The sequence below is a fragment of the Molothrus ater genome, chromosome 2, assembly GCF_012460135.2.
Source record: "Molothrus ater isolate BHLD 08-10-18 breed brown headed cowbird chromosome 2, BPBGC_Mater_1.1, whole genome shotgun sequence".
NCBI lineage: Eukaryota > Metazoa > Chordata > Aves > Passeriformes > Icteridae > Molothrus > Molothrus ater.
Window position 1 is genome coordinate 82849537 of NC_050479.2, and position 12556 is coordinate 82862092.

The 12556-nt window shown below is 37.6% G+C and overlaps 1 protein-coding gene across 30 annotated transcripts in view; it reads right to left on the reverse strand.

Annotated features, from left to right (window-relative positions):
- Window positions 1-12556, reverse strand: part of DLG2 (discs large MAGUK scaffold protein 2) — a 984854-nt gene that overhangs the window by 358831 nt on the left and 613467 nt on the right. For all 30 annotated transcript variants that reach the window (XM_036384308.2, XM_036384333.2, XM_036384316.2 and 27 more), the window contains one exon: window positions 7429-7479. In XM_036384308.2, the coding sequence (XP_036240201.1) occupies window positions 7429-7479 (51 nt within the window). The remainder of the gene's footprint in view (window positions 1-7428; window positions 7480-12556) is intronic.

Below are 12556 nucleotides of genomic sequence, written 5' to 3' on the forward strand. Positions count from 1 at the left end.
AGCCTTTCCCTCTCCTTTGTCTCCCTTTCCACAGCTTTGCAGATTTCCTGTTGTGCCTACTGGGATGTGGAGTGCTGCCACTACACAGCTGGGAAAGGATGTATCCTCTGCCCAGCTGTAGCAATGGTGAAATACAGGGCAAATCTTCCTTATAAACAATGGTTCAAGGGAAAGCCACTGGCTTTCTTAGCATTTTCCCTGGATATCTCAAATTCTTCTGGTAGCATGTATTCTGAAGCAGTCCAGATATCACTATGTGGAGCTAAGACCAGTCCTCCTAGTCCTGTCACTGTTTCCAGGACACTATCAGTGCTGCAGCAGCTCTACTTTGTCATGCTTCTTAGCCATATAATTGCTAGCAGCAATAATAATAAATAAAAATAGTTTGTTCCCACCTCTAAGAGGGGTATAATATCTGACAGCTGTTCCTTCACTTCTCTCAGTCTTTACTTTCAATAGTCTTCAGTAAGTCAGTTATGTGGGATAATTGATTTCCAGTCCCAGACACTGAATGTGAAGGATGACAGCTAAGAACATCAGGCAGGAGCCTCTGCTTCTCAAAAGGTAGGGCCCACCCACTCCCCAGCTCTTCTGCTTTTCCATGCACACTCTGGACTGGCATGTTTTGTACCTCTACCATGCACTGGTGGAACAGTTCCCCACAAGACATGTAGTACAGCTCTACAACTGGGAACAGTTCCAGCAGAATGACTCTCTGACAGAATAAGAACAAAGTTTTCCAGTGATTAGTTTATTTTGGGTACCAAATTAGGGCTGCATTGAGGTGAAAGAAAATAAAAAAGACCAGACTCTTTCAAAGGATCTTAATTTAGGTCACCTGAACTAAAGCAACCAAATTCTGCAGTTTTTTTGGAAAATGTTGACCTGGTATTTCAGCATCCCATTAGCAGGACTTGACACCAGACCCCTTTAGTTTCTTTCATTGATCACTCCAGCACAGCCTCATGTCAAGGCAACATCTGGTAAGACACAAGAGATGAAAGGAGAACACAGATCTTGCTTCAGCCATCGCATTCAGGGGCCAGAGCCTGCCCTTTCCAGTACTCACAAACCTCCCTGCAGCTGAACAACAGCCACTAACACAACCATCAGTCTCAACTCTAAACTACGATGTGATTGGAATTAGAATGCACAACAGAATTTCCTGCACAGGGATTGCATGCACTACACATGTATTTTCAAGGATCTTTCTTAATTTCTTATTTCACAGAACTTTGTTTTATACATACACAGAGGAATACACTACAGAGACACTATATGGATACACGAGATCAGTATTTCAAATTGTTTGAGCAACTGTGAAAAAGATGGGATATTCATTCTCTGTTTGCTGATAACTCAGTACCATAAATAAACACTTCTGCGTCTTCTAAGCCACTTCCAGGAAAAAAAAATCCTGTGGGTGAACTTTCTAGCAATAAACACCTATAGGTCACCATTCTACTATGAATCTGGCATAAACTAGTCAATAAGAAGGATTCTGTCTGTGAATTATAACTTATTTCTGCCTGAGGCTGCAAGAGTAACTATCACCTAGGAAGCAAGCAGGCAAAGCCTATCAAAGACTAAATGTACGAAGGGCACAGAAAAAGCTTTTAAGTGTAAAGAAATCATTTAAGTTCTGCAAAAATAAACACTCAGAGAGCAACTCTGAGTTAGGTGGAGCTCATCAGGTACCTGAGGGACACTCACTTTAAAAGATTTACTTTCTCCTCTTGGAAGATGCCAGACTACTCCACTGGGGCTGTAAATGGTTGGATATTGATTTTTGCACTATGGACTCTCAAAAGGCATCTACATCATACACTCTTAAACTTTTAAAATACCTTTTCCTAGTGGCCATTTCTTGACCACTCCCTTCCTCTCTGTTATTTCTGAAACAATTAAAGGAGGATTTTCCTAGCACTGCGGTGTCCTACAGCCTCAGTCCTAAGAGGTCAAAGCATATTGGTGCATGAACTGCTGTCTAAAACCTTAAAAAAAGGCAGAAAGAGGATTCACTACTGACTAATAGTGACTCTCTAATAACTCTTTTCCCAGACAGAGAAGCAAATGGTGAGAAGCTGGACTTATCCTGAGTGTATCCCGGACTGCAATCAAAGCAGCATGGCCAACAGATCAAGGGAGGGGATTCAGTCCCTTCTGCTCTGGTGAGACCCCACCTGGAGTGCTGCATCCAGCTCTGGGACCCCAGCATAAGAAGGATGTGAATTTGTTGAATGCAGAGGAGACCATAAAGGTGATCAGGGGGCTGGAGCACCTCTCCAGTGAAAGCACACTAAGGAAGTTGGAGTTCAGCCTGGATAAGAGAAGGCTCCGTGGAGATGTTAATGCAGCCTCTCAGTACCTAGAGGGGGCTTGTAAGGAAGATGTGGATGGACTTCTTTTTAACAGGGCCTGTAGATGTAGGACAAGGAGTTTAAACTAAACAAAAGTAGATTTAGCCTACATCTAAAGAAGCCATTTTCTACAATGAGGGTTATGAAATATTAGCAGAGGTTGCTCAGAACTGTGGATGCCTTATCCCTGGAAACATTCAAGAGACTGTTGGATGGGGCTCTGAGCAGCCTGAGCTAGGGGAAGCTGTCTCTGCTCATTGCAGGGTGCTTGGACTAGATGGCCTTTAAAGTTCCCTTCCAATCCAAACTGTTCTAGAATTCTGTCATCTTTACAAAAACAAGATATATATATATGGGTATAAAAAAATAAGACATCAAGTCAAATTAAAATACTTGTGTAATTCAATACTATCTGTTCCTCAGTGTTCCAGCTATTCATATCTTTGAAAACTTCTACATGTTCATCTAGGAAATGAGTGATGAAAAAAGAATGATTAATAACACAGTAGTGATTATTTCTTAGGTTTACAAGTATCAAAGCAATTAAGAGCTGAGGCCTGCAATAAATTCTTTTCTGAAATGTACCAGGATTTCTTTTTCCACTGCTTCCTCAGGATTTTTAAATAAAAAATTTAAATAAAAAATTTTTAAATAAAAAATTTTAGCCTTTAAACTATAATTTCACACAATAATCTGAGTTGTAAGGGACCCACAAGGATCATCGAGCCCAGTTCTTAGGTGAATGGCTCAAACAGGGACTGGACACATAACCTTTGGTGTTGGTGTTTTTAGGACCACATTCTAATCAGCTGAGCTAATCTAAGGTCACCTATGTCTAGTTTTAGCCTTTCTAGTTAAGATGTGAATAAGTCCTTTAATTTGGTGAAATGTAGAAACCCAGGATTTCAGAGAATGATAATCTCCAAGTAGAAAAATTAAATCTTCTCGTAGTGGTGCTTGGTATCATTGAACTCTTAAGTCAAAGGAAAGAAGAGACAGAGTAGATTTCTTAGTTACTCTACTGAACAGAGCCCGTGGCAGGTACAGAATTAAATTTATCAGAGTGAACACAACACAGTCCAAGATGATAAATCATCATTGGGAATTTACTCTTTTGGAATATGATTCTATGAATATATTTAACCAGATTTTCTAAGGAAATAATTATGCTATGTGAGCATTCATACCTGTCTCTCCCTCAGCTGGAGTGAGACAATAGGCAATGGCAATGAAATCTAAAAAAGTGAGGAGGAAACAAAACAACAGGTTCCTAAAAACTTTGTAAAACTATATGGTTAATTAAAAAACAGGGACATTCTGAGTGTAACCTGTATTGTTACGACAGGCCAGAAAATTCACAGGAGTACCAAAGAAAAAGAAATAGAGACCCTTCATTCATGTCTCAGCCTTGGCAAAATTCTCAGTCAGAGCTCAACCTTTTCAGATTGACTGACCAAGGTCAGTTAATCTCAGGATGCAAATGCACTGGGAACTAGATGCCTTTAATTCCAGTGTTGATAGAATTTGATTTTTCCAAACAGTCTATTTCACAAAAACTAATAGCATTCTTTTATTCAGATACAAAATGAAAATACATACTGAACGTGAAAAGAATCTATTGAAAACAGCTCTATTAATCATAAATGTCCTCTTTTTGTCCAACATCTAAAAAGCAGGCAAGTTTAGATGAGCAAAAAGGTTCTGAGATCTGAACTCAGATGTTGAACTCAGCATGAATCCAATATCAATCATTAAGTGACCCCCTGTCTTTCTTAACTTTTTTTCCGGGTAAGTATTTATATTGCCTGATATTACAACCTCTATTAAAATCCTCTCTTCAGCATCTGTCTCCAAGCATAGCACTTGTACCAAGGAGTCAATCAATTAAAACTTTCCTCCAGCTTAGGAAAGTTGGTTAGGCTTTGTACCAGAGACTATTTGATCATCTCTTACACTGACCACTGATTTACAATGCAAATAAGTCTCTTGATAGGGCTGGGTATGGTTTTTTCAAGTCCTTCAGTAATGGAAGATTAACATCACTGCACTAATATTTTATATAGACTTTCCTTTCTAAAGTGTATTTAATATCCAAGCTAGAGGAAGGTAATATTTTATTTTTAAGAATTTTGTCTGAGTATGTATTTGGGTATTGTCGTTTTTGTTATGAATCACAAAGTATTAGTCTACACCCATATCTGTATTTTATGCTGGTAAGTTAGCAGAGAATCTCATATATTCTCTGAGATCTTTAAAGGAATTGAAACTGTGGTTTTTGTTGGAGTTTTTTTGTTTTTTTTTTCCCCCACATAAGAGAATTTGTTTGATTTCTCTGAACTCTGTAACTGTTATTCAAGTGTGTCCTTAGGACAGCTGTAAATGAACAGTGAGCTCAGAGATTGGTGAAGGTACCTGCTAAGTGGCTGGCACAACTGAAGAGTAAAAAGATAAGAGCACCCACTAAAGAGAGGGCTGACAGGGGTGTACTTAGAATTTCTTTAACTCCTGGAAGCACCACTGATCACAGATTTAAGGTGGATCTGCCTCAAATTAATTGTCTATGTCAATTCTCACTGAAGCCTTTTAATCTCAAATCCCCAAGTATTTTTTTAACTGCAAACTAGGGCACAACATTTTAAATAGAAACAACTGAATAACAGTATTTCAAAGAAAGAATTTTTTTTTTTTTAAAGCTTTCTTCAAAAGCCCCCTGTAACTTTGCAGTCAACTTCCTGGTACACCAGCATGGTCTTGGGCATGCTCAGCAAGTGCTGAACTGTCCTTCCCACCAGACCATTAGCACACTTTGCTCTTGGCATTTTTGGGACCCTCCTGATTTGCTCTCCAGCTCCACACTGGGCACTTTCTGCCAACATGCACACAGTAGTCTTATTATACCCCAAGAGATGGGGACATCTCTTCACCCTGGGGCAAGGTTCATACCATTACCAGTAACTCTCTTCAGGAATAGGTCCCACAAATCCATGTCACCTATGGATGAAGGTGATCTCCTAATAATTAAATTAACAGTGTATATAGAGACTGGGAAGTGCTCTGAAGTAATCAGTCCCTTAACACCTTCCCTTTCATTCTATTATTCAAAAAAAGGCAAGTAAGAATGCTTTGTCCCTAATACACCTTTTTTTTTTCTTTTTCCACATCTTAAAATCTTTAAATTATACTGACCCTTTAAAAATCTGGATAAATTTCATTAAGAAAATTTTTGATGATTTTGATGATGCAGAATTCTGTGACTTGAATAACTGGATCAAAATGTAAAGTTTATTACCAGCCGTTTGATATGGGCAAACTACATTTTTCTCTCTCAACAGCAGAAATCTTAATATATTTTGCAACTTTGCCATTAAATAGAGAGATGATTTCTAATTTCTAAAAGCAGTTTGGTGGAAGAAAATGGGTAATCAAGAAGACATGGAGAATGTCTTTTCTGAAAACACTTTTAGTCTGACATAAATGACAGCTATTTAAAGGCAATCACTTGTGTTTTATATCTCACACAAAAACCAGCAGACACTGTACCCTGCCTTTGAAACAAAACACTGATACATGTGACAGAACATTTCAAGCAGTAGTAATCAGAAGCCACAGATCCAGCATCATCAAGAAAACAACTGAAACATTGTCCATTAAGATCTGTATCTCTTTTTGCTATTGTTGTTCAGCCTTTAGCTGATATTACCCTGCACTATGAATAAGCAATTATCCACATCTGACAGGAGATGCAAATCCCATCCGTTCTGCAGCATGTACACTGATAACTTACACATCTGTTAAAAATAAAGTGCTTTTCAAAATATCACCCAGGAGGCATGTGTTCTGTTTTCTGTTTAGTGACCTTTGGAAACTCTAGTCCAATGAATAACTAGTGATGCGTGAGTAAGTTGGGAGGCAGTAGCGGAAAAGTGCCTATAACCTTATATGTTATCTGTTAAGAAGATGGCTATGATAAAAAGATACATTGCTCTTTCATAATTTGCCTGAGAGAGGAAATCAGTGAGAACATAAACTTGTATCCCCTTAAGTTTAATGGTTATGGAATTCATTATCCTGGACAATTAAAAATATTATATGCAGAAAAAGCGCAGTGAATTGTATCATTTAAGGATCTAATTTAATGGTAATTTGTCACCTTACAGGCATTCATTCACATGGCATCAACCACTTCTTGATAAATCTGGCCTTCCATTCAATCATTTTTTGTAGAAAGAAGATGAACTGTGCTTCAAGATGGAAAAACTTCATATTCCCAAGATGTTGGTAGAACACTAAAGGAATTCAGCAATGCCATTCTTCCATCTGTTAGAAACCTTTGTAAGCATTCTGACATATTACAAAGCTAAGACAGCTTCACACCCTACATGGCCCATATGGCCTCGATCTGTGTCAGACAAAGTCAGCACTGTAAGACAACAGCTACATAATCAAAAGGCAAGGAAAAAACACCAAATCCAGGGAGATATGGTACAGCACATACGGCTTTGCTTTCGGTGCTACATTACCAACAAAGCCTTCAGACAAAAGCCCTTCACTGCAGGCCCTGATTACAGCTCAGGTAATTCAGCCTTTGAGTAAGCATATCTTTTAAGCATAGATATGGTCTACAGCTTTTATGTAGCCACTTGAACATTAAAAACCCTTTTGAAATTCTTCTTTTATAGTATAACACTACATGTCCACTATCATGCACATATGCCAGGAAACCAAAGATTTTTAAAGAGAAAACATTCCACAATTCCAGCTGACAAGCTAAAAAGGGAGTTACTAAGTCATAGAGGGTCTTCATAATAACCAAACACCCAACTGAGCACTGACAAGTTATGGGGAAGAAAAGCATTTTGAATGCAAGTAGCTAAACCATAAACTTCTTAATAGTGTGAAAAACTTACCTGTTGTATCACTCACATTTTTACAGTTTAGAATAAACAGTGGGCACCTCTATTCAAAATGTAAACAAATTTATTCTTAACTAAATTTAATTAATTAATTAATCACATTATTTTTATTACAGATTATATTTTTCCTATAAGAAAGAATAAATTGTACTTACCCTCTCCAAAGTAATTTCTTCAAATTCATATTCAATTTCTGTTCCATTGACCTAAAGAAAATAAAATGAGAAAATTTAAATCACATGGAAGGTAACTTCATAGGCATACTGTATAGCTGTTTCAGTATCATTGGTTTACTGAAGCACATTTTTCAACATAGAGCTGAGGAGTTCTAAAGTGCTGAATACTTAACTCCCTTTTGTCTTGGGGGGGGCATAGTCAAGCCTATGAACCGAAAATAGTAAAAGTTCAGTATGTAATGGCTATATAAATCACCAACATAATAAGACTGATATTTGTTAAAACATCTCTGTGGACTTTATGCCAATGTTTAAATAGCTTCCAAGGTAATAGTTTCAAGTCAAAATAGAAGACCTGCTTCTAATATTCTCACAATAGAAGAAAACTTACTTATGCATTGTCTTACCAGCTCCAATTTACACTGAAATACAAAACCAGACAGGAAATTCACACTACTTATGTAAAAATTACTCACTGATACACACACTGAAATACATCTTGTTTACTATATTAACCTAGGGCAAGAACATGACAGAGAACCTTTGCAAGAGACAGGTGAATGGCAGAAAGGCACAGAATGTTAATGCAATTCCTATGCTGAATCCCAGTGTCAAAAAAAATTAAGCTACAAAATGTAGAGCACCAAAATAGATTGTGCTGGACAAAAAAATCTATCAGCTGAAAAGATGACATGACACTGATTTAAGCAGCATTCCAAAACCTTGTTCCAGTCTGACATGGATTATTTTTGTCGCTCTAGGCAACTCACCTAGCATACCTTTGTCCCTTTTCTCCTTTCTTAAATGGATAGAGCATCTGAGAAAGCTACAAAGGTTCACTGTATTGCAGGTAAACTGCAGAGCAATGAAAATATATCTATCATTAAAATCTCAGAAGAATTTCAAAGCATCACTTCCATACAACTAGTCAGCAATTTTTGACTTGGCCAGAAAGTATTGATTAAAAAAAAAAGAAAAATATTAATAAGAAAAATTTATTAATAATGCTATTTCAGTTTCTGTAATGATGGGATATGCCCTGGAAAATAGCTTTGCTTTAGTGTCTTACCTAATTTATACTTAATGAAAAAAAAGACCTAAACTGAAGCAAAGGATTGGGATTGACTTCATCTTGGAGGAACAAATTCGTTATTTCTCAAAACATGAACATTTATCACTCCTCCCCACTCCCAGCTGCTAATTTTCTGTATTAGATTCCTAACTGCAATCATAAAACACTGTATATAAATCATTCTTTATCTCGTCAAGCACCTTTCAAATGTAATTAGGTACTTCCCCTGTGAATATTTTAACAAGGTACATGTATCTGCCAAACAAAAGCTTCCTCTAAAATCCACCAACTCTTTAATTTGTTTACAATTCAAGATGTGATAAACCATGAAATCAGTAATAGAAATACAATCTCCAGAATCTATGTTGAAATGGGAAGAGAGAGAAAAGTCCAAACAAACAACTCATGCTTAACAATTGCAGGAAAACACAGCATCAATGAATATAATATTTAATAGGTGCATAATATTTTGGTTTTTTAGTTTATTAGGACTGGGTAATCACATCACATTACACTTACACCAGAGATGAACAAAAAAATTTTACTACAGGATGTCTTCCTGACCAATGTTATCACTTTAATGCTTTCTGCATAGACTCTTTTACTAATACAGGTAACTTACTACACATGAAGATCTTTATAGCTATTCCATTTTTTGTCCTTTCTTGTCTAATGATAATGAAATCAAAGCTATCTATATGTCTCTGTTTTCATGAACTTCTCTTTCATCTCAGGTTGGTGGATAGCTCTGATCTATGCCTTCAATTCCTCAGTCTTGCTCTATAAAGCTGGCTTTGCTTCACTGCTTATAATTGCTTTTCCTTTGCATTAAAAACTCGTTAGTGCAGCAAAATGGGAAAAAGAGGGATATGAGAAGTGAGCAACCTCTGTAGAAAGATGAAAGGAAAAAACACAAGCTGAATACTCAATTTTTATTTGCACACAAACGGTATCTTGCTCATGACCATCTGAGGGGTTTCTATTATCATCCACAGTGGCGATTCTGAAAATGCCTTCAATTCAAATCAAAATTAATTGCAGCAGAGATCCATTATCAGGCTCCGTAGCAGCAGGGGTGATATGAATTAAAAAGCTGATCCAGCTCCTTTTGTTATTTAAACATACATGTCTGCATATACCATTCACTGCCCTGTTTGTTTTGCTGGTTGCTCAGCAAACCAATGCAATTATTTCTTAAAGAATCCACTAAGATACTGTACCCACCTGTGGCAGGTGGAATGTTGCTTTATGCAGTACCACTCATTGCTAGCACCATTAAACTCCACATTTAGACTCTCTGGCTGCACCTACACTGCTAAATTATAGTCAGTTTTCAGCCAAGTCTCAGTGCTCAGGGCTGTTTCTGTCTGGAGCCTGCTGGAAGCAAATGGCCAAGGAGTGAGCCAACACTTAAGCAGAAAGAGAATCATGGCTCCAGCACTGGAACTGGCTTGTTGGTGCTCTCATTTAGCAGCATATGGACATACCCTCTGTTTTTGTACATTTTAACTTGACAGTCTGCCTGTCAAAGCACCAACAAGCTGTCTGAACCTGCAACTTCCATTCATTACAAGTAGTGGCACCTACTCTTGTGTCCCTCTTTGCATGACTTTTCTAATCCTGATTTTATATCAGATTGCAGCAAAAAGAAAAAGCAACATTTACTACAGCCTCCATGATTTTAGATAACTACAAAAAATTACAAACATTTTCATTCTGTTTTCTCTTCTCCACAATCAAAGAAACCATCAGCATTTTCCAATTGCTTGGGAAAAATTCTTTCTCAGCTTCCCGCAGTGCAAGCTTGTTATAACAGATATCTTTAATCTCAAGTAAAATTTACATTTATAATGCTGAAATGTGAAATAGTCATCTAACTCTATACTCAAGTAAGTAAAAACAGGCACATGAAGGTCTTAATTAATTTCATCCTCTGCTAAAAACCTCAGGTAGGTGAGGTGAACTGTGCCTGGACATTTCCTTTCACTATGTACAAAGAGAGTCTAAAAATGATGTGTGAAGTGAGGTGAGCACTTGCCTTAAATCTGTTTTCTCTGCATTTCTCCTGGCTATAGACTGGTAACAAATTTCTGCTTAAGGGATGCCGTAAATCTTTTATAATTATGCACCACTTAAAGGCCGGATCTCCGGTTTAGCAGCTTTTCCAATTGCTTTTTCAGGCTTGTCTGCACCTGTACCTGGCAGCACACGCCTGGCATGATATCCAGCAACTACTCGCACAAGCCCAACCTCAAAGGATATCCACAAGGAACAAGTCAATCTTTCCCCTTCTGCAAAAGCCAAGAAACAGTGCTCTTGGCTTCTGTCTCAGATTTGGGACACTGATGTGCACTCTTCTGAGAAAGATGCTCAACAGCACCTGTGACAGCAAGGGGCCACAGACTGCAGCAGAAGTGGGTAAGGGGTACACCAGATGAAGTCCATGGGAGGACACAGCCAAGTGCATCCTTTCTCCAAGGTACAGGAGCTGGAATCAACACGTCTCATCCAGGAACTTGCATTTCCAGCAAAAGAAAAAAGATACTATTGACCAGGACAAAATGTAAAAGTGCTACATTGGAGCAGATGCCCATGAAATCTTTAGATAATTTTGAGGACCTCTGCTGCACAGCCAACACACACTTGTAATGCAAGAAGGTTCCCAGCCTCCTGACCTTCCATGTGTTCATGATCCAGAGTGAGATGAATGCACAGCCCTTCTTGAATAAGTTACCAAAAGTTAATTAAGCCCCTGTCCTTAAAAGAACCTCCCACAAAGGGAAGGTAACAGTTACCGTTCATTTACAGCAGCACTCTAGAGGACTCTCCAAAACATTTGACAAGGAAATGTCTTTAAGAAAGAGAGAGACATAATGTAGGGTAACTATCTAGACTCCACCATTCAAGAGAGATTTCCTGGAAAACTCTCACTGCTATTAGAGTTCACTTACCTCTCTAAGAAGAAAGCACTACTCATCTTCAGTGACACTTACTTTCAGGAGAGTGAGAAATAAGAAACAGGTAGAGAGGTTTTTATACACAATTTTGTGAAAAATCTGAAGCCCAGCATACAGAATGACAAAGTAAGGACCTGACAAACGCAGATTTGTTTGGTCCTTTATGTGAAGACTCCTAACTTTTCAGGAAGTTTCTCTACTGCAGTTTAAGGGTGACATAAACAGCTGAAGTAGTCCCTTACTGAAAAATCAGCTCTACAGATTATGCAAAATCCCTAAAATCCTCAACACAAGCATTCTGCTGGGTTTTTCATTTTCTGACACATATTCTGCCACTTCATTAATACTTTTTAAGATTTTTGTCCCATAATAACAACTGTAATTTGATATTTTTATTTTACTTCTGCAATTATTTGATTTGATGGACTTGTTTACACTTGAAAGGTAAACATTGCAGAATTCTTTCTCGCTATACCTCTACCCTACTACAACTGCATCCACTCAAGAAGGCTTATATTTCATTACATGAATTTTAGTGGTAAGAACTGTATTACAATAGCAGCAACAATCTAATCAAAACATACAGTTTATTCAACGGCAAGATTTCAAAACCCCTGGATCTATCCTTTCTAATAAAAACTGCCATCACGGTCATTTGTTATGCTAAGTCTTATTTTCAAGAAGAGATTGTTTTGCCTAAAAATTACATCTGTAGACTTTTATTTCAAGCAAAGCTAATTTTAATCATATTTAATTGGGCATTGTTTTTCAGAAAACTGCAAGAAAGAAGACTGCTGCTTCTACTTCTGCTATCATATGCATGGGAAGATAAATACCCTGACAATGATTTTCATTCAACATGCAGAATTTGTTCCTTTGGTTTCACCAGTTGTCTCATCACCCAAACCTCAGCAGAATACAAAATTGCCAAATTCTTCTTGTACAAGTAACCTTGGGATATATTTTACCTTCCGAAATTTCCAGTTGGCTGTATAATAAAGATGGTCACAGATTCAGAGAATCATAGAATGGTTTGGTTTGGAAGGGACCTTAAAGATATGTATTTTCAAACCCCCTG